Source organism: Leptinotarsa decemlineata, unplaced genomic scaffold (assembly GCF_025532065.1).
Source record: "Leptinotarsa decemlineata unplaced genomic scaffold, Ldec_3_MD MMD2_P_RNA_scaffold_2, whole genome shotgun sequence".
Classification (NCBI taxonomy): domain Eukaryota; kingdom Metazoa; phylum Arthropoda; class Insecta; order Coleoptera; family Chrysomelidae; genus Leptinotarsa; species Leptinotarsa decemlineata.
Window position 1 is genome coordinate 7,950,864 of NW_027412529.1, and position 24,503 is coordinate 7,975,366.

Below are 24,503 nucleotides of genomic sequence, written 5' to 3' on the forward strand. Positions count from 1 at the left end.
AAAATGACCTTCAACGGAATGGTTACTCCAAGGTGATGGTAGAATAGACTTTGGCTAAAAGAGAGCAAGAGCCTCACAAGGAAGAGAAGCCGCCACAATCAATACATGTACTTCCCTACATCAAAACCTGCTTCACATCTGGGAACAATATCCGCAGGAGCCTCACGAAAACTTGACCACCGGATACCCTGCGAGTGCGGAGAATCATACATCGGTGAAACTAAGAGGCCATTGAAAGTTCATATTGCCGAGGACAAGAAACACACACAGCAAATCAGGAATAGCAAAGCATGTTAATTTTTATTTCCTGTTGATAGTTCTTTTTTTATTGTTGCTTGTATTTTATTTCATTGTAATTCCAGTTTTCTTTGCTTAATATAATAGTTTTTTTTATAGAATCTTTCAGGGATTTCGAATAAATTAATATCATAATAGACAATGGTCTGAACCAATAAATAAATAATAAGACGTTATCTGCAAGAAGCATAGATTCTAAATGGTTCATATGGAAATCTATCATGCAGGCTTTCGAAAAACGCCAAGCTCAAGTCATGTTCATTCTGGTTGTACAAGTGAATTTCAATTATTGAAACGTAAATAATATTTCACAGTTGTTTGTCTCAGAAAAAAATTGTCCATTTTTCCTTAATTTCCTTATAGATGAGTTCTATTACTGACATGATGGAGTTGAAGTAAAATTTGCTTTTGTCGGATTTCGAATGAGATGAAAACCCTGTAAGTAGACTCATCACTATTCATTGAGGACAGATTATGTCACTATCTAGTTACCAAGTAGTTACATTTTATCGATAGAATCGATTTACATTTTTTTAGAGCGGAATATGGAAACTGAGGAAAATTCAATATTTTTATAGGTTTATTTCTTATACCTCCTCACTTGAACTCTACACATAAAACCCTTCCACCGATCCTGTGTACAATAAATCATTTCGAATAATTCATTTGGATTAATTGGTTATATAATCTCTCAGACAGCTGTTTAATGAATCAATGTTCTTCCTTGAGAACAAGTTATTGCCATTAAACATATTCCTGTCTATTCAATGAAATTATTATAACGGTCATCTGCAAACGAACTTGCTTCGATTAGAGAAAATAATTTAATTCATAGGAATGTTTGTAATATATGTTTTTAGGAATTTGTTTGAACTTTTTGGATGATTTGGGGTTTTAAGACTTACAAATGATAATGTTTCCTTATTACTTTGAGACAACAACTAATTTTCAGTAATATGATTAGCTGTTTTTCCTGGTTTCGCTCCGTATTCTATATTTTTCATCCTCAAGGATTATTTCCACAACATTTCGGCAAAGTTTCATTTGCCATCTGACAGTCTGGAATTTGGAAATAGTGTAGTTCCAATCTCCAGACATCACCAGAAGACGGCAAATGAGACTTTGCCGAAACGTTATGGAACTAAACTGGCTCCAAACTCAAGACATCACCAGAAGATGGCAAATGGGACTTTGCCGAAACGTTCTGGAAATAATCTATGTGAGGACCGAAAACCCATAACACGGAGCAAGTATTTTAGGTGGATATTTTTTTCCAAAAGAAAAGGATTATCGTGTACCTATAATGTATTAAACCTTCAATTGAAGATATATCACGGTAGTAATAAGTATACTTTTCCAATAACCTTCTTCATTTTCATTCTACTGAAATTCAACTATTTTTGTGGCAGACTTCAAATTCCAAATGAACCGATGAGAAAGTTTTCCGGATATTTTAAATGGATAGATTAAACTTCTCAGACATTATAAAATCTTTTGAACACAGAAATTTCAATCGATTTCATGAGGAGCACTAGTGTTATTTTCAGTGAGAACTAACTCCTGATATTCTGCAGAATGGAAAATAATTACGCATTTTATTGGGGATTGCATCAGTAGATACTATTCTGTGACAATCTACTACAGATTTCATATTTTTCCTATCCCACTCTACAATCTATTGGTCTTTATTCGTCAACAAGCCGATCAACTGCTACCTCCATCCCAATGACTTCCTATCTAATCATGTTTCTATCGAGTTTCTTCTTGATATGTTTTTTGTCAGTCTGTGTACTCAGGATTCTACGGAGCCAGAAAAGGCATCAACCTGAAACTTGCTCCAAAGATTAAATTACTTGATATCTGTTCATCAGTTTGTGATGTCCAAGCTCATATATGCTCATAGATATTCCCTATGATTCTTAGACAAAAAGTATTTTTCTTTTCGACATACATTGACGGTTTATTTCTGCACTATGATTGCCGCAGATATTATCAGTTGAAATGACAGCGAGGACGAAGGATATATCTCTGTCTCGACAACGACTGACTGTCGAGCGAAGTGTTCACACCTTTTTATAATGTCCGAATGAATGAATGAAAATCGTATATTACAAGTTTTACAGTTATTTACAATTTTTTGTGTGTGTATGTGTTTGTGTAGGACCCTGCTATAGGCTTATGCCTCTTCAGGGTGAGTGAGTTGTGTGTGTGAGTTGTGTTTTATGTTGGTGTTTGTGTTGTGTTGTTTTTGTGTTCCAGTTTTCTTCATTGTTTTCAAGTTAATCCATGTGGTAGTCCGAGTTCGTTGCGGTGGTCAATGGTCCAGATGTTGGGACTCGGTACGGGTTTTTTGGGCCGGGTTGTGTTTGTTTCGGTTCTTTCCGGGACTCTGCTGCAGGTATCCGCTATCTGTATCCCAGTGGAAAATCCTCTAGGATGTCCTGGATCGGCTTCGGTAGGTCTTCCATTGCTCCCAGGAGTCTGACTGGGGGAAAGGGGAGCTTTTTTCTGGGTTTCCTTCGGGATCCTCCACGGGGGATCCATGGCGATGTGAGCGTGTCGATGGCATCGGTGTTGTTGCTGCTCATCGTCCTGGTCGCATATCGTCCTCGGAGTTCCTGAAATCTTTGGTTGATTGGTGTAGTATTTATGAGGTTGTATGCGTGTAGGGAAGGGTATCGGTAGTGCAGGTTATGTATGTTGCGTAGTATCCTTCTTTCGGTCGTAAGGATGCGGTGGGACAGTCTCGGAGGAAGCGTACAGTATATCATTGCTTTGTAGTCGAGGACTGGTCTTATAAAGGTATTATAGGTATGAAGCAGAGTTCTACTTTCGCATTTTCAAGCTTTCCTCTCAGAGCTTTCAGAAGGTTAGCTCTCTTCCGGACTTTGTCCAGTGTCTCTCTCAGGTCGATTTCCCAGTTGAGAGTCCTCGTGAAGGTGACCCCCAAGTAGGAAACCGAGTCCTGGAGTATGAGGCTTTCCCCCAAAAGTCTGAGATTTAAGTTGTCCGGGTTTAGTTTGGGACGGGTAGAGGTGTTAGGATGTCGGAAGAGGATTGTTTGGGTTTTTGTGTGGTTGATTTTGATACGCCATTTGTTGCACCACTGCTCGAAATGGTCGATCATATTTTGAGCTTGAATTTGCAATCGGCGGGTGTTGGGGGCGGAGGAGTATAGGATGGTGTCATCGGCGTATTGGAGGATTTTATGGGTAGTGGGAACATCATGTACATAGATGAGGAATAGGGAAGGGGCGAGGACTGATCCCTGGGGGACTCCGGCTTTTGGGGAGAAAGGGGTGGATAAGGCTTCACCGACTTTGACGCGGATATGTCGGTTGGATAAGAAGGAAGCTACTAGTCGGATAAAATGATGAGGCAGATTGATTTGGATAAGCTTCCAGATCAGGCCCGCGTGCCAGACCTTGTCGAAAGCCTTTTGGATGTCTAGGAAGATTGCAATGGTGCAAAAAAATGCGTTGATATTTTGGGATATGTGGGTGTGTAGTTCGACTAGTGCGTTCTGAGTAGAATGTTCGGTCCTGAAAGCATGTTGATAGGGAGGGATAATGTTGTGGAGTGTGAGGAAGTCGTTCAAACGGTTAGTCATCAATCGTTCCAGCAGTTTTCCAAGGCAGCTAAGCAAGCTGATGGGTCTGTAGGAGTCGGGATTAGTAGGATCCTTGTGGGGTTTAGGGATTAGAATTGTGTTAGCCTGTTTCCAGGCGTTTGGAAAGTAGGCGTGTGCGAGAAACGCATCTAGGAAGTGTTTGATGAATGGGATTGCTGAGGCGGGGAGGTTTTTCAGAACACGGCGGGTAACCGAGTCTGGTCCAGGAGCGGTATTTCTACCACTGTGGATGGTGTTGAGGATGTCTTCCTCGCTGAATGGGGATCTTGAGGGACAGTTGGCGTCGAGGGGGATTTGACCTGGGCGCCTGCCCAACTGCGCTGGCACCTGTTGGTGAATGAGTTTAAGAAATAGGTTATCGAAGTGTGGGTCTTTAGGAAGACGGAAGGTTTTTTTCGAGATTTTCACGGAAGGCTTCGGCTTTGTCAGGAGGGGTGAAAATGATGTCACCGTCAATCACCAGGTGACTGTCGGTTTTCCGTTTTTGTCCTGTCAGGACTTTGAATTTGTTCCAGAAAGCCATTCCATCTCGGTAATATAGTTTTTTAGTCTCCTCTATCCACCTTTCTGGGTGAATTGGTTGATGAGGAGGCGTATACGAGCGTTAAGATGGTTCCACTCGGTTTTAAGGACAGGATCCCTGGTACGGACGAAAGTTCTATATAGTTTGCGTTTATTTTTGATGAGGTTAATGAGGTAAGGGGAAAGTGGGGATTGATCTATTCGTCGGGTGGTAGTAGGAGTGGATAGGTCGTCAGAATCTGAGATAATTTTTTGAATTGATTCAATTTGGGAGTCAATTTGTCTAGAGTGGTTCAGTGGAGGATTGTCAAAAGTAGATAGTTTTTGGTTAACGAGAAGTTGGAATTGTTTGACGTCTGTGTATCTATGGTTTTTGTATGAAATGGTTTCAGGAGTGGAGGGAGTAGGGAGTTTAAGGAGGTTTTGATTATCAGGGGGAGGTGATCCGACGTGATAGTGTCTCCGATATAGGCCAGCTCATCGACCATCTCTATCAGGCTCTCAGAGCACAAGATGTGGTCGATGATAGAGGCCCCACGGTGACTCAGAAACGTCGGGTTAGGGCAGGGAATTCTATAAAGGTTGTGTTCTAGAAGTAGGTTGGCTAGTAGACGGCCGTTGGCATTGGAGTTGGAATCTCCGAATTGGGTGTGGCGACAGTTGAAATCGCCTATTAGGAATGCTTTAGGGAGAGAAGATGCATATCGATATAATGTCCGAAAGTGTGGCCAAGCAAATACTCACTCCCGGTTGGTCCGCACTATTGCTGGATCGTTCTGATTGGTCCGTACTGTCACTAGTTTGTTTTTATTGATTCAGGTTGTTGACAGGTATTCTACTGGTGGGAAGTTGGTCGAAATTGTATTCTACTCCCTGGGTACTGAATACCACGTTCTGTTGACCAGTACACCTTCTTCTCTTCTGTTGAAATCTTCGAAATACTTATAGACCCCAATGGTAGACTATCAAGTGATAATATATAACTCTTTTGCAAAATTGAAGCTCATTTCAATTCAAAGTTATGACTCAAGTACTTACTTTCCCCTCATATCAGCAACGTTTCTAGAGGTGAATTCCCCCCTGGACACCTCTTTTCACAGACTTCAAAAATTTCTCAAATCTCTTTTCAAAAAAGTATAAAAATCATCTATAAATTCGATAACCAATGGTTTAAAATACAAGGTGTTAATAACTATTGATAAATAATGATGAGAATAAAATAACAATACTAGGGGCTAGCAAAGAGTGCATATAAGGTGGTATCCAAAAATTCGCAAACTTACTCTTTTTCAATAGACTATATTCTATTCAAAACACAAAAAATGTTATATTCATCAAATGAAAATTAAATTATTCATTGCTAATGAAACAACAACCATCTCTTAATCTCACCATTGAAAACTTGATCATTGTATAACATATTTTCATCTGGTCAATAAAAATTCCCTGGATTTAATGAAAAAAATCTTCAGATTTTATACCAGCTAGGTACTATGTTCCAATGGTGTTTACACTAGTTATATAAAACTAGTAAAAACAATTCTATCATTCCTATGGAAATACCTAAAACATACAGTGTGTTTATGCTTGACCGAGTTCTTTAACAAATGACACCTGTAATTGAAATCAATAACATTATGATGTCAGGACACACAATTCCGAAAACATTAATAACATAAGTAGAGTCTTAAACACTATTCTAATCCAGGATGTTGTACATACCAAAGTAATTTCGATTACTTCACAAGGGCCAACCTATATCTGTATAATATTGCTCACATATGTGAAGTATTGCTCTTAGGTAAACATATCCTGAGGATGATACCCAAAAAATACCATCGGGCTGGTAGCAAAAAACATTTGTATTCCAAAGGTATTTGACAAGCTCTAGCGCCATCAATTTGAGACCCAACTCAAACCATTTCATTAAAAACAGCTCTAACATGAGGTAGAACATGTTACTGTCAATATGGAATCATTTTGGATTATATTCAATCATATTTTATTTTTAATACAAAAAAAAAAAAATATTTTTTCCAACGTTTTTAGTACCAAGCTACTCTCATGAATGATAATTTGATGGATTTAGGTGAAAACCGTTTTTCAAATTCAACACGAACTAAATGAATGACGGGTTTGGAATCAAGTTCTACAAACAGTTTGGAATTCCATAAAAATTACTGTGTATAGTGTACAGTGCACAGGGTAGACCAAATTGGACTCTTTTTAAATGAAACTCCTGTTTTTAAACTAGATAGATGAAAACTGATGGCTGTGTCTGCGTGTCAAATTTTATAAGAAACGTAATGGTGAAAACAGCATATTGATTTCTATCATCGTTTACAGCATTTTTTGTGAAAATGTGCATTTTCGAAAAGTTGTTATTTTTTCTTATCAAAAATATATTGTTTCTATGAAAAACTTTCCAAAGCACTTTTGACGTGAGATATCAATAGTTGTTGATATACAACTATCTTTGAAATTCATCTTTGAAATACAGATCTTTTAGGTTTTTTCATGTCGACTATGAAACGCACACTTTGATGATTATAAAACAGAATGCAAATCTTTATTGATATCTGTCAAATTTTGATTAAAGCAATAATGACGCCCTTCAATTAGTTGTTTCTCTTCATTTTCCAAACACATTCGCAATGAAGTATGAGAAAATAATGAAAAAAACGGGGAAATGCGGAAGCAGCAAGCAATTTGTATCTCGAAAGGTATCTGGAGAGAAGACAACCTATTAGAGACATCATCGCAAGATTGCGACATAACCTTATTGATGATGGCCAGTTTGAAAAGAAAAGGCTAAAATTATATGAATTAAATAGTGATGAGGAAGGAGTTGGAAAAAATTGTCGTTTTAGGAGCTGTTGAAAATAATCCCCAAACGTCAACGCGAAATTTGAAAATATCAACAGCCCTACCAAGAACTAACGTTAGGAGGAAGATTTTGATAAAACACAAATTCAAGCCATGCGGGACCAGAAGAGTTCATCAACTCAGACCAGGAAATGTTGAACGCTACATGACTTTTTGTCATGTAGGAAGATTTGCATATAGTGTATGGGTAGGCGTTTTCAGGAGTAGAATTAATTATGTTCATTTATAATGGCACTTTCACATCTCAGAGGGATTTAGAAATTTCAAGGCAAAATATTGAATTGCCACAAATGTAGCTCAGAATAATATATTTTCAACAAAAGGGTACTTCGTCTCAGAACACTGCAATTGTCACCAATTTTTTTGCTGCTAATTTTGGTAATAATTGAATAGCAAACTAAGGACCCAACAGTTGGCCGGGCAAGTCGCCGGACCTAATGCCTATGGAGTTTCATCTCTGGAGAACGTTGAAAAATTTTATTTTTGAATTGCCGACCAATTCTAGATACGAATTGGAAGCGGTAGTGATTCAAAGTTTTGCTTCTCTCACTCCTATTGAACTAATAAATTCAAAAAAATGTACAAAAAAGGTATCGGCTGTGTGACGAGGAAGATGATAGACATTTCAAACACCTTTATTGTTTGTTCTTCATCATTATTATTATTATTTAAGTTTCATTTATTGGTAATAAATATGGTATGAATTTTCATTAGTTTTATTGAAACTATGCATTTTTATCACTGCTATGAAAAACTTTCTCAACATCTGATAGCTACTACTGAATGATTTCTTTCTGTTTTATCGCCTCGTCTTCCAAAGCCTACTTGATCAAAGTGTGCGTTTCAAAGTCTACATGAAAAAACCTAAAACCTCTGTATTTCAAAACATCGAGTGTGCTACATATTTCGAAAGGTAATTTCAAGCTTTATTGAAATATGCAGAAATATACAGGGTGTCTGATTAAAAAATAGTTTTCCATCAATAACTGTTGATGTCTCATTTGACAAAATAAGTTTTTCACACCATCGAATTCTACGTAAAAAAGTACTTTGGAAATGTTTTCATATAAATAAGAAATATTTGGCAGCAAAAACAACTTTTCAAAAATGCACATTTTGAAAAACAAACTGTAACTCAGAAACGATGATAGATATCGATATGCGGTTTTTACCATTGAGTCTGTTATAAAAAAGTTTTCATGTATCTAGTTAGAAAACTAGAGTTTCCCTTTGAAAGTGTTCAACTTGGCTCACTCTGTATTTATACCTCGTAGAATCAGAGATAATATGATTATAACCCACAAACATTTATTGAATGGGTGGGGAACATTCCAAGCACTGATATATTTCAAATGGTCCCATTTCTTGAATTGCTGAGTCGATTTCAAACTGGTTTTGAATAGGTAATTGAATGAGATTCACAATTTAGTAACCAAGGTTGTTGAAGAAACTGGTTCCTTCATTCCTCCTTCCTTCATTCACTCAAAAGCTGTACTATACTGTACTGTATGTTTGTCCATCAAAGTATTTACATCCAAAAAAATATCTACTTGTGATGCACTGTTTGGAACCTTTGCTGTAGTAATGATCACTGAAGTTTTTTCCAACACGAAACCGTTATTTTAACACCTCGACACGTGTTTCGATCACCAAGTGATCATCTTCAAGAGGAAGATCAAACTGTTTGATCTTCCTGTTGAATATGATCACTTGGTGATCGAAAGACGTGTCGAGGTGTTGAAATAACGGTTTGGTGTTGGAAAAAAACTCCAATAATTTTTATATTTAAAAAGATAACTGGTTGTTCAAAATTGAATATCAAGTAATTGCACTTTTTGCTAGCTGCCCTGCCTAACAAAATTAAACCTGAATCTGAATAATTCAATTTCCAGGATAAACAATTCGGCAAAGTTGCTCTTTTCTTCCCACATAGTAACCCAGAAGCGGAAGTCACGTCAGGAATCAAGCATTACAAGCAATACACACTGAAACATGCTTATCTCGGAGAAAACTTCTTCTGGGGCCTCCTACCGCAGCCCGGTGATCAGCTGGTATTTAATTTCATGACGCCTATTATCGTCAAGAGGTAATTACCTTTTAGTCCGGGGGTCAACCGCATACTCATTTGCAACATCTAGAATCAGACACGATTTTCTTTTGGATAGAAAAAAATTTTCACAATAACTTTTCCATTAACCTCTTTCGACCTCAGTCACCACATATTTGATAACATTTCATTCTATCAATAACGATTATTGAAGTAACTGACAGAACTAACATGCAGGCTGGTCAAATGAAAATGAAAGGAAGCGTTACCAAGAAAACATTTCTGAAAAATGAAGAAATCCTTGTCTGGTACTCACTGACTGCTATTAACAAGCGAGGGTGAAAATCAACAAAAAAATGTAATAACGTTGAGGGTCATGTGCAAAAGATGATGCAGTTCATTCATTCATCTCCTCTATGGAGACACCATTAATTGGGCCAGCAGAAGATTCAATCAACGTTAAAGTTGGCTACTGAAGTCAAACAGTTGCAAAGCCAAATTGAAATCATACCTGGTGAGGCGAATTTTAAAACAGCTCAATATCAACAAGGCGTCTGTCTGGCATGAATGTAGTGACCGACATCGTACTTGAAAAATGCGTCAATGAACTCGCACCAGTATTTTACCGACTTTTCAACCTGTCTCACAAGAAAGGGGATATTTCACTTCTTGTTTGTGAGATTGCTCGTGTTGTTTAGACTATTCTCAAGAAGGGTAGGAAAAACCATCCAAATAACTATAGACCAGTCGCTTTGCTATCAGTGATATAAAAAATCATAGAGAAAGCACTAAGCCACCATATCATTAAATATTTGGAAGGCTTCAACATCTTGAGAGATCATCAATATGGCTTTCTGAAACAAAAATCAAAAGGCAACCTTCTTTCGTATGTCACCCTCATTTGGAATAACGCAATCGAGAAACATGAGGAGTCAAGAGTTGTTGTGCTTGATATTTCTAAGGCCTTTGCTCGTATGTGGCATGAGGGTTTGCTGAACAAACTTCGATGCTATGGTATGTCGGATCATTTTTGTGTATGGCTCTCCAGCTTCCTGTAAGAAAGTTTCCTGCAAGTGATCGTCGATGGATACCTCTCGAATAACCTTACCATCAACGCTGGTATTACCCAGGGACCCATATTGTCTCCAACCTTTTTTTTATATCAACGACTCATTGAAAAAACCAAGAATCTAATATACTGCTTTGCTGACGGCACCACACGCCATTCCATTTGGATTCCGGGACATAAGCTGCAGATACACATCTTCTCCGGCAGCAGAAGGTTGCATATCTTAAGGCGCCCCTACACGAGCCACATTTTGCTGTCGGATCGACCACACAATTGCAGTCGTGTTCCATCTAACTCAAGCCGCCCATAAGAAATACTGTACTACATGCACACGGGCGTTCACAAAAGTCAAAACGGACGTCTGCAGTCAACTTGCTGCTGATCTCCGCCGAGATGTCATCGCTGCATCCTCCGTACACTAACCACAAACTTGCAGTAGTACCCAACCGCGTACATCGTGACTTACTTTTTCTCATATTGGTCTCACAGTATTCAATTTTTGATGTCAGTTGCCTCAACTGCAAGTGCGGTTTATATGACCGCAAGTCGACCACAAAAATGTGGTTGGGTCAACCGCGAAGTGCAGTCAACGTGACCACAATGTTGTGGTTGCCTCAACTGCAAATATGTGGTCTGTGTACGGCCGGACTTAATGAGGATCAAGAAATGATTTCGAATTGGGGTGAAAGTAATCAGGTCCAATTCAATGCCATGAAAACCCAAGCATCGGTTTTCTCCAAAAAGATAAATGACTCCGAACCGGATATAATAATGTCAGGACAAACAATTCCGCTTTCTGCTTCGATAAGTTTGTTGGGAATCAAAATGGACACCAATATGTATTGGGACAATCATATCGCTGGAAATGCAAAGGCTGCTTCTCAAAAGATTGGAACACTGTTCCGAAACAGAAAACTGTACACACCTAAGCCACTCTTGATGCTTCATAATGCTCAGATCAGACCTTCTTTGGAGTAGTGTTCTCATGTATGGAACTTCGGTCGTAAGCATACCCTGAACCTGAACCTAGATTCCATCCAGAAAAGAGCCATCCGCCTGATTGGAGACACGAACATCACTTGCAACCTTGATAGTCTGCAACATTTCATGGAAGGTGTTCAAGTGACTTGGCAAATTAAATTCCACTAAGAACGGTACATATCAGAAATACACAACGGACTGTGGCTGCTCATCGTTTTGAAGTTCAACTCAGTACATCTCGAACTTCACTGTTTAAAAACTCTTTCATATGGAGAACTGCGTTTGTGAGGAATACATTTACTGATTACGTTTTACCAAATGAATTTAATCTTCAGCGATTCAAATCCAATGTAAATTGTTTTTTTTCGCACGGTCACCGCTCTCAGAGAGGATGTTTCTGTAGTGCTTGTGTTTTATCGTCAAAAAATAATTCATATTTCATATGATTTTATTCTCCAAGGATGAACAGTTGCAAAATCTGAAGTGAATATTGTGAATGAAATGAACACAATTACGAATTTTTATTCTGGTCAGGGGAACAAAATTTGTATTGTCTTCATTATCATCCCAAGTAATATTGAATGTTCATGAATGGGAATTAACTGAATTGACTAGAGATACAAATTTAACGAAATAATGAAATATTGAACAAGAAAACACAAATAATTAGTATGAGCGGTGAACATTAAGTTTCATAGGTATTAAAAAGTTAAATATTTTTTTCAATCATAAATTATTGAATAAGAAAACACGAGTAGAATAATCACTGTGACCAAACAATCAATGTGAAATTATCCATATTTAATATAAAAATATATAGATAATTCTGGCTATATGAAAATCAAATAATCATGTATTTCCAATTCAATTTTGAATTTGAGGGCAGTTTTTTTTTCATTTCTTCAGTAATTGTATTATATATTATAATTCCATCATGATAAATTGATTTCTGTCCAAAATCAGATTTGAAATTTCTAACTGATATTTGTTTTGTTTGTATTATTTCTATGAGTATTATTGATTTATATGAAATTTATGTTCGAAATTTTTTTGATTCGTTATTGAATCAATGAAACAACAAATTTTTTGGTTATGTAGTATGTTCAAATCCATAAATTTGTTGGTTATTACAAATGCACTGTTGGTTCTGAATGCGATAATAGTTTTATTTTGTAATGATTTCAAAGGTTTCATACTGACTAAAGACTGGAATAAATATTTTTTTTTAATTTAAGAGGAATATAGTTCCTGATTTTGAATAGAATACCAATGAGGAGTGCTACTTTTTTCGAATATTCTCAATATGTTTTGTCCACAATGAATTTTCATCAATATGTCATCCTAGGAAGTGTTTTTTATACTGAAGTGTTTTTTGTACTATCTGTTATACATTAAAACGATAGGCAGGCTCCAGAAAAGGGATTTTGCGTATCCACTAAAATAATTCCCATTTCTGAAAAGATCTTGAAGCTGTTAGTAACTGTTTCATACAAAATGTTTCTCAAAGCCAACTGATGATTTTTATTATAGGTTTTATTTCCGAAGTGGTAATGCAGAACATCCATCTGATAAATTCTATAACACGACTGTGGAAGTCTTACCAGTTGCTGAAGTCAGTCAGAGGGGTAATTCTCCGAATATTACAAGTGATGGGTATATTATTGTGGGTGAGTAGAAATACCTCAGCTCCTACTGTGTTCACATTAGCATTCATTTATTTCAACAAAACTATTCATCAAATGAGAATGTTAATCGACCACATATATTTCCTCATCTGAAGAGAAAATAGTAATGAATGCAATAATGATAATCCAATTTGCTGATTGACTCGGCCTATTCTTTATGAAGATCCATAGTGATTTCACAAATTACTCCGGAAACAATATGATCTCCACAAACTTTATATCCAAAAATATATCACATGCATCGCTCTCACACTAGCTTTTTCTTAGTGGATAACAAGCTCTATATATGTTCTTGTAATGCACTGTTTGGAACCTTTGGTGTAGTAATGAATATTACTGGAGTTTTTTCCCAACAGCAAACCGTTATTTCAATACCTTGACACGTATTTAAATCACCAAGTGATTAGCTTCAAGAAAAAGATCAGTTTGATCTTTCTCTTGAAGATGTCTCTGCATATGATGATTCAAATGACAGTGACCTGTAAGAAGGCCTGTTAGACATCGTTCATCCCTACTGTAGTCCAACAACTGTTTGGTATCAAGCTTCGAAGGGTGAATTAACGCCTTGGAATGAGCCAATCCTGGAAGATTCTGCTAGAAGTCCATAAATCTTCTTGCCATCCAGGTGTTAAATCTTTGTTTGACAAAGCCTAAAGCGATGTCAATGACAGGTTCTGGTCTGATAAAGCGGCTTGCAGCACCCTCCTTTGCAAGAGAGTCAGCAGCCTCATTGCCTTCCAGGCCATTATGGCCAGGAATCCAGATGAGAGACAATCTGTTAAATCTTCCTATCAAGGAGAGTCGTTTTTGGCAATGTGCTACCAATGTAGACGTTGTTCGGTAGGAGCCAAGAGCTGCCAACACCCTTGGCTGTTCGATAATATTTTTATTGACTTGTGTATGAGGTTGGATTCTTCCAATCATTCTGCACACAATTTAATAGCGTAAATTTTTGCTTGAAATACAGTCGCATAGGTTCCTAGACAGGTTAGTATATTCATCCTGGTCTGAGACTGAAAACACCTACACCAGAACCGGAAGGTGTTTTTGATTCATCTGTGAACCAACAACTATCTGCTCCTAAATATTTCCTTCGCCCGGAGAATTCAGTCCTCTCTAGCCGGGAACAGTACTTTATAAGGCAGTTCGTAGTTGACAGTTGGAGACATAAAGTCAGAAGTCATTTCCAGAATGCTGTGACTTTCAGTGCCCCAACAGTCTGTTGCACTCTGCATTAAATTATTTTGGGCAATTGGCAATGTGCACAAGTCTATATGCAGTCCATCTAATCTCTCTCCAGAAAAATGTGGAGAGGAGGTAGATCTAGAAGGATGTCCATGGCCACTGACGGTGTGCTACTGATGGCCAGACAAGCCTGTCTCTGTAAGCCAGAGAATTTAGCCTGGGCCATTTTCTCCTATTCAGGGGAAATCGACGAAATGTACCGAAAATTGTATCAGCAGCAGCCGATACTGGTTAACAGAAGTGGTCCGATCTTACTCCACGACAAAGGCCGTCCGTACGTTTCACGAATCATCCACCATACTCCCCAAACCTCTCACCAACCGACCACCAAGCACTTCGATAACTTTCTACACTGTAGAAACTTCGCCAATCAGGTGCAGGCATGAATGGCCGTAATCGACTTTATGTAATCTAGAGCATACATTTTTTATGCTGACGGAATTAGTCGACTTGTGGTACGTTAGCAAAAGTACATAGATTCAAATGGCGCTTATTTCGATTGAATCGAGTTGTTAGTATTCATTGAGTTTGAATCAGTCTCATGAAAATGCACAAGACTGTGGAAACAACCTAATATTTTTCAATTTGTCAGTGAGCGCAGAAATTATGTTACACTATTGAGTGTTTCCTTATTGCGTTAAAAATATACAGGCGTATACAGGAATCAAAGTTTGGTGATTTCGTCAGATTTTGGTGAAATTTGGCAGTATTATTTTCAGTGTTACGAGGTTTACTCAACCTGACAAAATAAATTCAGTCGAAAAAGATTTTTTAAAAAAGTTCAACACCCTGTATTTCGGAAAAAAGCATTTTCTGACCTACGTTCATGTGAACTTTTTTCATAGGATCATCCAGAACACGCCATTATATTTTTCACTGCAATCGGGAAACACCCTGTATAAAATATCTGTTGCATCATTTCCGTTAAAAAACAACTTTCAGGAGATATCTGTTCAGCTAATAGAAAAAATAAACTATGGAATGAGACAAAAAACGGAAAATATTTTTATTCTTCACTCATACTAGTAATATTCCACTTTTCTGTAACAAGTAATGAACCACACGCCAAAGAATATTTCTGTTGTCATTAGCATTACTGTTAAAGATGAAAGTATATTTTCCAACGTCAAAGTAGGAAACTGAATGAATACCGTATAGTAGACTGTTCCTAATGTCACCAATGTCATGAAGACTACTGCCGTCGTTACCAGTTCTGCAAATATTGAACATAATGAGTTTACACTGATAATTTTTTGGAATTTCAAATATATCGAATTACTCGCTTGTCTTTTTCTTATTAAAAAACAATTTTTCAAGTTTGTATTCCTCTCATTTCCAAAACAATAGTTTGAAGAAAATATATGATGAACTTGAGAATGAAGGAAATATTTCTGAATCCATTTTTGAAAAGGCCCATCCTGCAAGACAAGTAATAGGGAAAATGGTTTATTCATACTTTTGAAAACATGACATTCCTTCTGAAGAAAATACTTGTCTCACACTAGAACAAAAACCCTGTGCCCCAACTCGCGTTTTATTAACCAAGTCAGCATCATCAGGAAATGAGAAAACTGAATTTTACATCCGAGTTAGATCTAATTATATATCATCAGTACAGGTAATGAGGGAGATCAAATTAGGTTCATCAAATGAGTTTTTAGTATTTTGTTAGTTTGTAATAACATCTTGATTTCACATATTTTCCTGGTTTATATTTTCATTCTATTCGTATAAGAGTAAGCTACGGGCTGTTTGAAATAAGACCTCTATCGTAGATTACACATTTTTTTATTTCGAAATTTTCAAAGGCTTTTGAAAGCCTGTTGTTATGGACCTATAGGTTTCAAAGACTCCAAACATTTCTAATCTGATATCTCTGGTCTACGAAACTAATTACATGAAGCATGTTCCTTGAAACGACTTATTCTAGTGCGATCACTTTGAATATACTTTTTGTCGCATATTTTACAGTTCGATTTCGCGTCGCTCATAAGAACTCGGCCTTTAGCAGACGACAACTTGGCAAATTTCGCGTCGTGACTTGGGCCTGCACCCGTACAGTTTGTCAGGAATAGAAAAAAGTTCCAAAATCTCAATTTGAGACCGCCTTAGCTGTGCGCTGAAGACAGGAGTGGAAACGCCCACAGGCCAGTCAGTCGAATTTGTCTGTTGTGAAATGAGCATCGCGGGTTAATGGAGTATTCACTCCGAGCACAAATAAAGCGTAAAGGGTACAATTTGAGTATTGTAACTTAAGCACGATGGAGTTTAAATCAAACCTAAATCGTAAAATGCTGACAAGTCAAACGAGGAAAGTTCTAGCCAATGTAATTTTTTTATGCAACGAGAAGCGGCAGAAAATAAACCTATAAAGGACTTTGAATAAGTTCAAGAAAGATTTGCTATGGCTACTGGCGTAAGTTTAAGCAGTATACAAAACATTTCAAAGGAAATGGAATTGATTGAGAATGGAGAAGCCGCTGCTTTTTTTAACACCAAATATGAAAAGAAAGAAAGCCGCAGCTAAAACTAACTCAGATGGTTTTGATAAAGAATTGCTTTGAAGATTTCTTATTGATTATCACACTGTCGATAAAAAGGTTCCAACTCTTCGGCGCATACATCATAAATTTAAATCCGAAAATAAATATGTTGGTTCCCACCAAAGCTTGGGAAAAGTTATGCATGACATGGGATTTCGTTGGAGGAAAACGAAAAATAATCGGAAATTATGGAAATTATTAATGATAAAGCCAGATATCGTTCAGTTGAGAACAAATTCTTTGCGTAGTATGAAAAAATTTCGAGAAGAAAAGCGACCCATAATTTTCATGGACGAAACCTATATTCTTTTCTCGCATACCCACATAAAAACCTGGAATGACAACACTAGTGGAGGTTTACATAAACCAGTATTAAAAGAACAAAGAGTATTAATAGTGAATGCGGGCAGTGAAAATGGTTTTGTGAAAAATGTTCATTCAAAATTTAGATCAAATACGAAGTCAGGTGATTATCATAACGAGATGAACTTCTCGAAATATATAAAATGGCTACAAGAGATGCTTATTCCTAGTTTACCACCAAAGAGTGTCTTAGTGGTAGACAAGCTCCCTGTCACAATGTGCAGGTAAATAAGTCTCCTACCTTATGTAATAGAAAGATCGAAATGATGGAATGGCTAAAGCAACGAAATATACCTTTTACAGATATGTTAAGAATTGATTTGTATAGTCTAATCAAAATTCATAAACAGCGATGTGAAATCTATAAAATTGATGAAATTATGAGCACCCACGGGCATACCGTTATAAGGCTTCCTCCATACCACCCTGACTTGAATCTTATAGAGTTGGTATGGGCGTCTTTGAAGCAATATGTTGCACAAAAACATGTAGATTTCAGCTTAAAGACCGTGGAAAGATTATGCGATGAATTTTTTAGTACGTTTCCTGAAACTGAGTCCGTCTATTTGTCTGTTTTTCCGTTAACCAGCTGTCGCACCCCTACGAACGACAACCCTCAGAAGTCTAAACTTGTGCGAGCTGAGGATTAACGAGGTCTTACCTTTCAACGTGTGATTCCTAACACGGGTTGGACGATAGCAAGATCGATCGATCGTTCAGACTAGGGCTTGAACCACCAACCTACACGGCAGTCAATTCGAGTGAGTGAACAAAGCACCCACGCCGAACCGCTTGGCTACCGGCCGAGTGGAAAAAACGATGTGAGCATGCTCAAAGTTTTGAACAGTTTTTCTTGGAAATGGAACCAACATTGGATTTCATGGTAGACGACCTGATAATCAACTTGCAAGAAAATAGTGACACTGAACCAAATCACATCAGTTCAGACCTTAGCGAAGATTCATCCTCCGAAGATTAAGAATTTTTTTTTATTCAACCTTCCGGCAGGCGCGGCCCTAAACTCAACAAAACCGGGCGCGGTGTATCAAAATGGTCACGCCCTTGTTGAACTCTAATACTTTGTAAATAACTACAATAAATTTTAATTTTAGGTATATTATATACGTATATATATTTCGTAAGTACATTTTTATATGACTTTACTGTAATATAAAAAATAAAAAAAACTTTTAAATCATTAAACCATCTCCTCATCTATAGTATCTTGTGGTATTTCTATTAATGTTTCTGCAAACATTGCAAAAGCTTTCTATGTGCATGAAACAAATGGGGTTTTTGCATTTTTTTCAATTATATTTTGTTAATCGCCTTTGTCCTATGCAAATATGCCTTTTTGCGTTTTCTTATATTTTCGTTTTCTTCTTCTTGTTGTTTTTGCATTACTGGCGTAATACTTTTCAGGCGTTGTTGCAGGCTGGTATGAATCCCTGATATCTGTAAACTTTGTTGAGCCATATGCGGTGAAACTAATGCGTGTGATAAAGTTTTCAAAAATTTTCTTCTTCGAATAACATCTTGACCATTGCCAAAGTATAGCACCTGAGCATTGATTCCGCTAATATTTAACATACTACCATGGGCCAACGGCGAGTATTTCTAGCCACATTGAATGAGGCACACAATTTGCAAGATCGATAGAGTTATCTTCATGTTAACTTGAAGCCAAAATCACACATTATCTTTTTTTAGGATACCAAAGTACACCCTTTCTTGAAACCAAACAAGCTATACTATTAACAGCTCTTTTATTATTTGGCAGAAACTCAGGTGGAATTGCGACCTTATTTTTTTACTGTTCCAACGTAAGAGAGGTTTTTACTTCGCAACTCATCTATCAATGGAAAACTGGTAAACCAGTTATCTGCAGTTACATTTCCTCCGGTCTGATATATAGGTTGGCAAAGTCGTAGAACAACATCCGATGGTGAATTGCTCAATCGGAATGGGCCTTCAGGTTGTAATCCTGTATATATTTCTAAATTATATAGATAGTAAACTTGAGAATCAACCAGTGCGTATATCTTAATTCCATACTTATTGGGCTTATTCGGGATGTATTGTACAAAACCGCATCTTCCCCGGAATCCTTCTAGTTTTTCATCAATGGTTACATTCTGTCCCAGACTATAGGACTTCTGTGAATTTTGTAACAGCATTGTAAAGAGTTCTCGAACTGCTGCGATTTTATCGGTTTTTCTTCTTTCATCAATCGTGATGATCGTCAAATCGCATACAACGCATAATAAATTCAAATCTTTTGATGTTCATGACAAGTCGAAATTTTTCAATGCCGTCCCCGTCGGATCTCCAAAGGTCTTCCTTCCAAAGTTAGATCCATTATCATCATATTCATCGTCGTCAATAGCCTCCTGCTCCGTATCTGAGTCGCTTTCACGAGATTCGACAGCATATTCACCATCTGTATCCTCTTCATCGTCAATAGCTCGGCTTCGTCATCTTCAAACATCATTCTTTGTAGCTCTTCAACATCTTTAGGATCCGTTAGATCATATTTTTCACTACAGCTTTCCATGATCAACGTATTTCCAACCTGAAACACATAATTATATTAACAAATAAAAAATCTTCAATCGGGCGCAGTGCATCAATTTGATATTTATAGAGTACGTATGTGAAAAATAGAATACGTGAATAATAAAATGTGAACAATAGTAGTATAAATCGATAACACTTACCAAAATAATTGACAAAGTAACAAATTTGCAAAATTTATTTTGTAACGGGTATAGGCGCGGTGTATCAAATCCTCGTACAAAAGATTATTTAGAACTGACGGGTCTCATTGCGTAGATGGGTGAGATGTAGGAAGCTACTAGTGACGGTAACTGCCGACTGTTTACGAGTCGAAAGTACCAGCACAAAACATTGGCGTTGTATCAATCTGATCGGCCGCGCCCGACGGTAGGTTGAATTTTTGCGTTTTGTGCCTTTTATAGTTTTCTGCTCCGTATTATTTTATTTGTAAGAATAAAAAATGTACATATTCAAAAATAAAATAAAAGCAACCTTTCAATTCAAAGCAAGTTTTATTTATTTATTCCAAACATTCCTCCGATTAATGGCATATCCTTTATTCATAATTTTCTAACTCAAAAGAATACTGATCCTATAATTAAACAAGTTATCTTCATATCCCAAATTTCCTGTCTTGACCAAAATTATGTTGAATTCAATAATGAGATGGACTAATACTGGGGACTTTGTACGTTGGTTTCACAGTTTATTCAGCAGACTGTACATCTACACTAAGCAAAGACAACTAATGTGCATCTTTGTTCCTCCGAATGCTTTCTAGATCTTCGTTTCGCGCAGGCCGCAAAAATTTCACCCTTTTTCCTATTCTTGACAAACTGTACACTATTTAACTGACCCAGGAACTGAAGGTAAATGGCCACAGACAACGACCTGTGTTCGCTCAATGGACTCTGGAGCAGTTGACAACTGACCATAATTTTCATAAAAAAATCATCTTCAGCGATGGGACCCATTTCTAGATGAATAAGTTCGCGAAATTTGAGTAAAAACTAAAGATATATTTGCTGATTCAAATAACCGCTTTCTAGGATTCCATAAATTCAAACAAATGTTTTCGAAAAGAGGAGAGTTTCATATTCTTGAAATCATTTGGCATAGCATTGTAGGTGGTCGATATATTATAGGAAAAACTTCTCTCAAACAATGATGATTCGTGGATTAGTGGTGTTATAGTACCTTTCGATCTATTATTAAGATTGTGAACGTCAGTGCCAAACACAAAGGTAGCAGGGAGTTTGGGTAGTAATGGGCTTGTTTTATGCAATGGAAAATGATACTGGTTTGCTTATAGACTGATCGAGACAGGAGTATATTATACTTATAAAGCCTAATCGGTTCCAAGATCTCTTTATATTTGCAAAAAGCAAGAATTTAAATTGGCCGCGTGTCTGTTGACCAATGAAATTGATCGTGTCTAGAGCGGAGTTGCAAAGTGTATTAGTTTTCAATATCCAATCACAGATCTAATGATACAATTTGACAGACGCCGTTTTTGTTGTTATTGTTGTCAACTCGGTGTGAATACAACTGTTACAATTATCTAATTAAAAAACGTTTTTTTTTTGTAAAAGGTAGGTTTCGGCGGTTTCCTATTTTGCTGCATATTCCGTATCATTAGTTTACATTCCGAAAAATATTTTTTCAGGTTATTTTTGGATTGAATTTTACCATTACTACCTTAGCCGAGCTAAAATGAAAATTAAATCACAACTTTCCATCCTTCGATGTAATACAAAGTGTAATACAAAATGTAATATAAATAAAAGGGACCTACTAAATATTCCACCTACTGTTTCAATGTTTCATTCTTCATTTCGGTACCAAAGTATTGCAAATTTTTCAAGTAAAATTCATCGATCACTTCAAAATACACTCTTGCTAAGTTGTCGGAGTCAGCTTCAACAAAACTAGGCTCAACATTCATTTTGAAATTATTTTCGCATACAGTGCAGAGGGCGCTGGCTGACTGGATGGCAATATGGCTAATATACCAGTAACGTTGAATTTCTTATTTTTGGTGGGTAGCATGAATGCTTAATTGATTTAAATCATAAGGGTTCATGAACATTCGAAAATCGTTTGAAAATACAGCTTCTTAAATTCTATTTAGATATTACTTGTACTATATCAGTTATCAAGGCAAATATTATTGTCCATTTTTATGCTTAATTCGTAGATTCGTGCGATCTTATTATTGTATATTTATTTGTTTGCTGGCTTCATTCCTGAAAAAATGAATGAATAATTACAGGAAATTTTAATCGATCGTTCATTTTCTCAGGAAAATGGAGTACCCATATTACAGTTTATTGGTTTATTCGGCATTAAAAATGTATGTCATATCGGATCCAGTCTGCTTGTTTTTGCAACATTGAGTTTCAACTTTTTCTTAGCTGACAGCTCGCGTAGAAAGAATTCGTTTTTTCATCGAGTTTGTGTGTGTTTTAAAGGTGTTTTAGAGATATATTTGAGTATTTATATGGTGTATTCTTGTGCTGAGCAGAAAGCGCATTGGTTTATAGATGAGTTATTTCATATAATGAGTTTATGTTCCCAAAGGATAAAATGATGAGAAAAAAAATGGGTGAAAGTATTGAAAAAAAAAGAACTACAATGCTACTCTTCCAAGACTTTATAGAAATCATTTAAAAAGTGACTATAAATGAAAGTGGGACGGAAATATTGAATTTGATGACACATTTTTTTATTCCAACTTCAAGTATTATCCACAGAAAGAATTATCTGGAGTTATTACTATTGCTGAAAGTATGTAACATTTTACTTCATTAAATTTTATCATATGATTAATGGTATTACCTCAGAAGCTTTGGTTGGATCAGTTCGAGTCCAATCAATTCTGTCTGTACTTGACCTCATTCAACATTCCTCTCAAGTTTTGGAAGATTCAACAGATTACCCAAGCGAGCCTATAATGCTTGAATTTAGTAGCACTATTAAAAAGAGATATGCATGTAGGAATCTTTTTTTTATAATAAATTGTAGTTTTACAGATTGAGGATTGTAGAATGAATTGAATATTTGAAATGATTCTTCAATCCAGTTTGCTATATATTTTGATTTTCATAACTGTATATTATTAAATAATGCATAAAATCATAGTTTAGGTAAATATTTTGTGATCTTTCGATTTTGTGTACTGATTTTAGATGTACAACTCATTTACAAACATGATTTTTCGTGTACATTTCATTCCATGTGGAAAATTTTTCATTAATTGAAACGTTAACGGGTTCATATACACTTCCATAATTGATTTGATAATTGGTTTTGTAAATTTGATAATATGGCAATGTTGATTATTTCTAGGCCGTGACGTCACCGCCCTACCACATCCGATTTTTAATAACAAATTACGGGAAAACTACGGTACTTACAAAGCTAAAACAATGTGCACTGTTTTTCAATTTGAAATTTCTATCAAGTGAACTATAAATCCAAAATCATGAAACGAGCCCATATTCAGCCACCCGGCTTCTCGTAGCTTATGACTGATAGGTTGACGCCTACGAATACCATAGATGAAGCGGAGACAGTAGTTTTGTATTTTCTGGATTTTATGCGTAGATGTTGCCGTAAGACAAGAGCTATAGACCGTATCGCAATAAGAAAAGGGAGAAAGAACTAGAGACTCGCAAAGTATTTTTTTAAGTTTCAAATTGAAAGTTGCTCGAGATCCAAACAAAATTTTCAGTTTCCAGATACTTTTACGAATGCATTCCGATATATGCTTTTCGAACCGTAAGGAGTAATCTATCCAGAGCCCAAGATTCCCCACCACATCACAAAACAGTACAGGCATGTTATTGGTAGTAACAAAATATTTTTTTGGTGTAGAAGTCTGTCATTTCGCCTCCCGAACAGCATTGCTTCAGATTTGTTTGGATTCAGTGAGAGAGAATGATCTTTGAATATTTGGAAAATTCTATCAAGGTCTTCGCTAATTTTCTGAAAACCATTCACTATGTCTGAAGGGTGGAAGGTATACGTCACCTGAGTATCATCCGCATTCATTTGTAGATAACTATACGAGACAACATTTTTGAAAAACGCTGTGAAAATTACATAGAGAATTGGTCCCAAAATGGATCCCTGTGGAACCCCACATATCAGTTCTCTTGTTTGAGAAACCCTAGTATTGAGTACAACTCGTTCATGAATTTCATGTGTATACAAAAACCAAAGCAGTTGATAAGAAAAGGGTATCTTTTTTCGTAGTACAATTAGACGGAAATACTCACTTCTATGCTTCTCTTTGTACCTTTGGAACAGAATGAGCTTGAGTAGTTCGAATATATGTCTCGTAGAACACATCATGGCATCAATGTCGATTTGAGGAGTACCAAGTTTCACGCTCATGTGCTTTGCCACGGTCATGGAGACCTCGCTGATGACCAAAACTGGAAAATAGTGTGCGTTGAGATACATCAAACATTCGAACATCAATTCCACGTCAACCTTCATCTTTTATTCGAAATGTACTCGTCGAATGTTCTGCGCTGTCTGAAATTATTTCGAGGATATTATAAATTTGGCAATTGGTGTGATTTATAAATATATTAATAGGAGTTGCTTGGAAGTTCATTAGTGTGATTTAATATCGTCAAAATGACTGTGGAATTTGGCTTGGTCAGGTTTG

General features: G+C 36.7%; 2 protein-coding genes across 2 annotated transcripts in view; one reads left to right on the top strand and one right to left on the bottom strand.

Annotated features, from left to right (window-relative positions):
* Positions 1 to 24,503, top strand: part of Mgat4a (alpha-1,3-mannosyl-glycoprotein 4-beta-N-acetylglucosaminyltransferase a) — a 107,997-nt gene that overhangs the window by 68,726 nt on the left and 14,768 nt on the right. Inside the window, exons 9-10 of the mRNA XM_074182676.1 lie at positions 9,229 to 9,422; positions 12,964 to 13,100. Of these exons, the coding sequence (XP_074038777.1) occupies positions 9,229 to 9,422; positions 12,964 to 13,100 (331 nt within the window). The remainder of the gene's footprint in view (positions 1 to 9,228; positions 9,423 to 12,963; positions 13,101 to 24,503) is intronic.
* Positions 15,346 to 24,464, bottom strand: LOC111508103 (uncharacterized). Its single transcript, XM_074182665.1, has 3 exons — positions 24,323 to 24,464; positions 24,106 to 24,264; positions 15,346 to 15,576 (listed from the first exon to the last, which is right to left on the bottom strand). The coding sequence occupies exons 1-3, from the start codon at positions 24,447 to 24,449 to the stop codon at positions 15,386 to 15,388; spliced, it is 477 nt and encodes a 158-aa protein (XP_074038766.1). The 5' UTR covers positions 24,450 to 24,464; the 3' UTR covers positions 15,346 to 15,385.

Excerpts from the sequence above, each read along its gene's own strand:
- LOC111508103 (XM_074182665.1), bottom strand. The coding sequence starts at position 24,449 with ATGAACTTCCAAGCAACTCCTATTAATATATTTATAAATCACACCAAT. Across the intron at positions 24,265-24,322 it reads ATTTCGAATAAAAGATGAAG|TTTTGGTCATCAGCGAGGTC; the intron begins GTTGACGTGGAA and ends ACTATTTTCCAG. Across the intron at positions 15,577-24,105 it reads GTACAAAGAGAAGCATAGAA|AACTGGTAACGACGGCAGTA; the intron begins GTGAGTATTTCC and ends CAATATTTGCAG.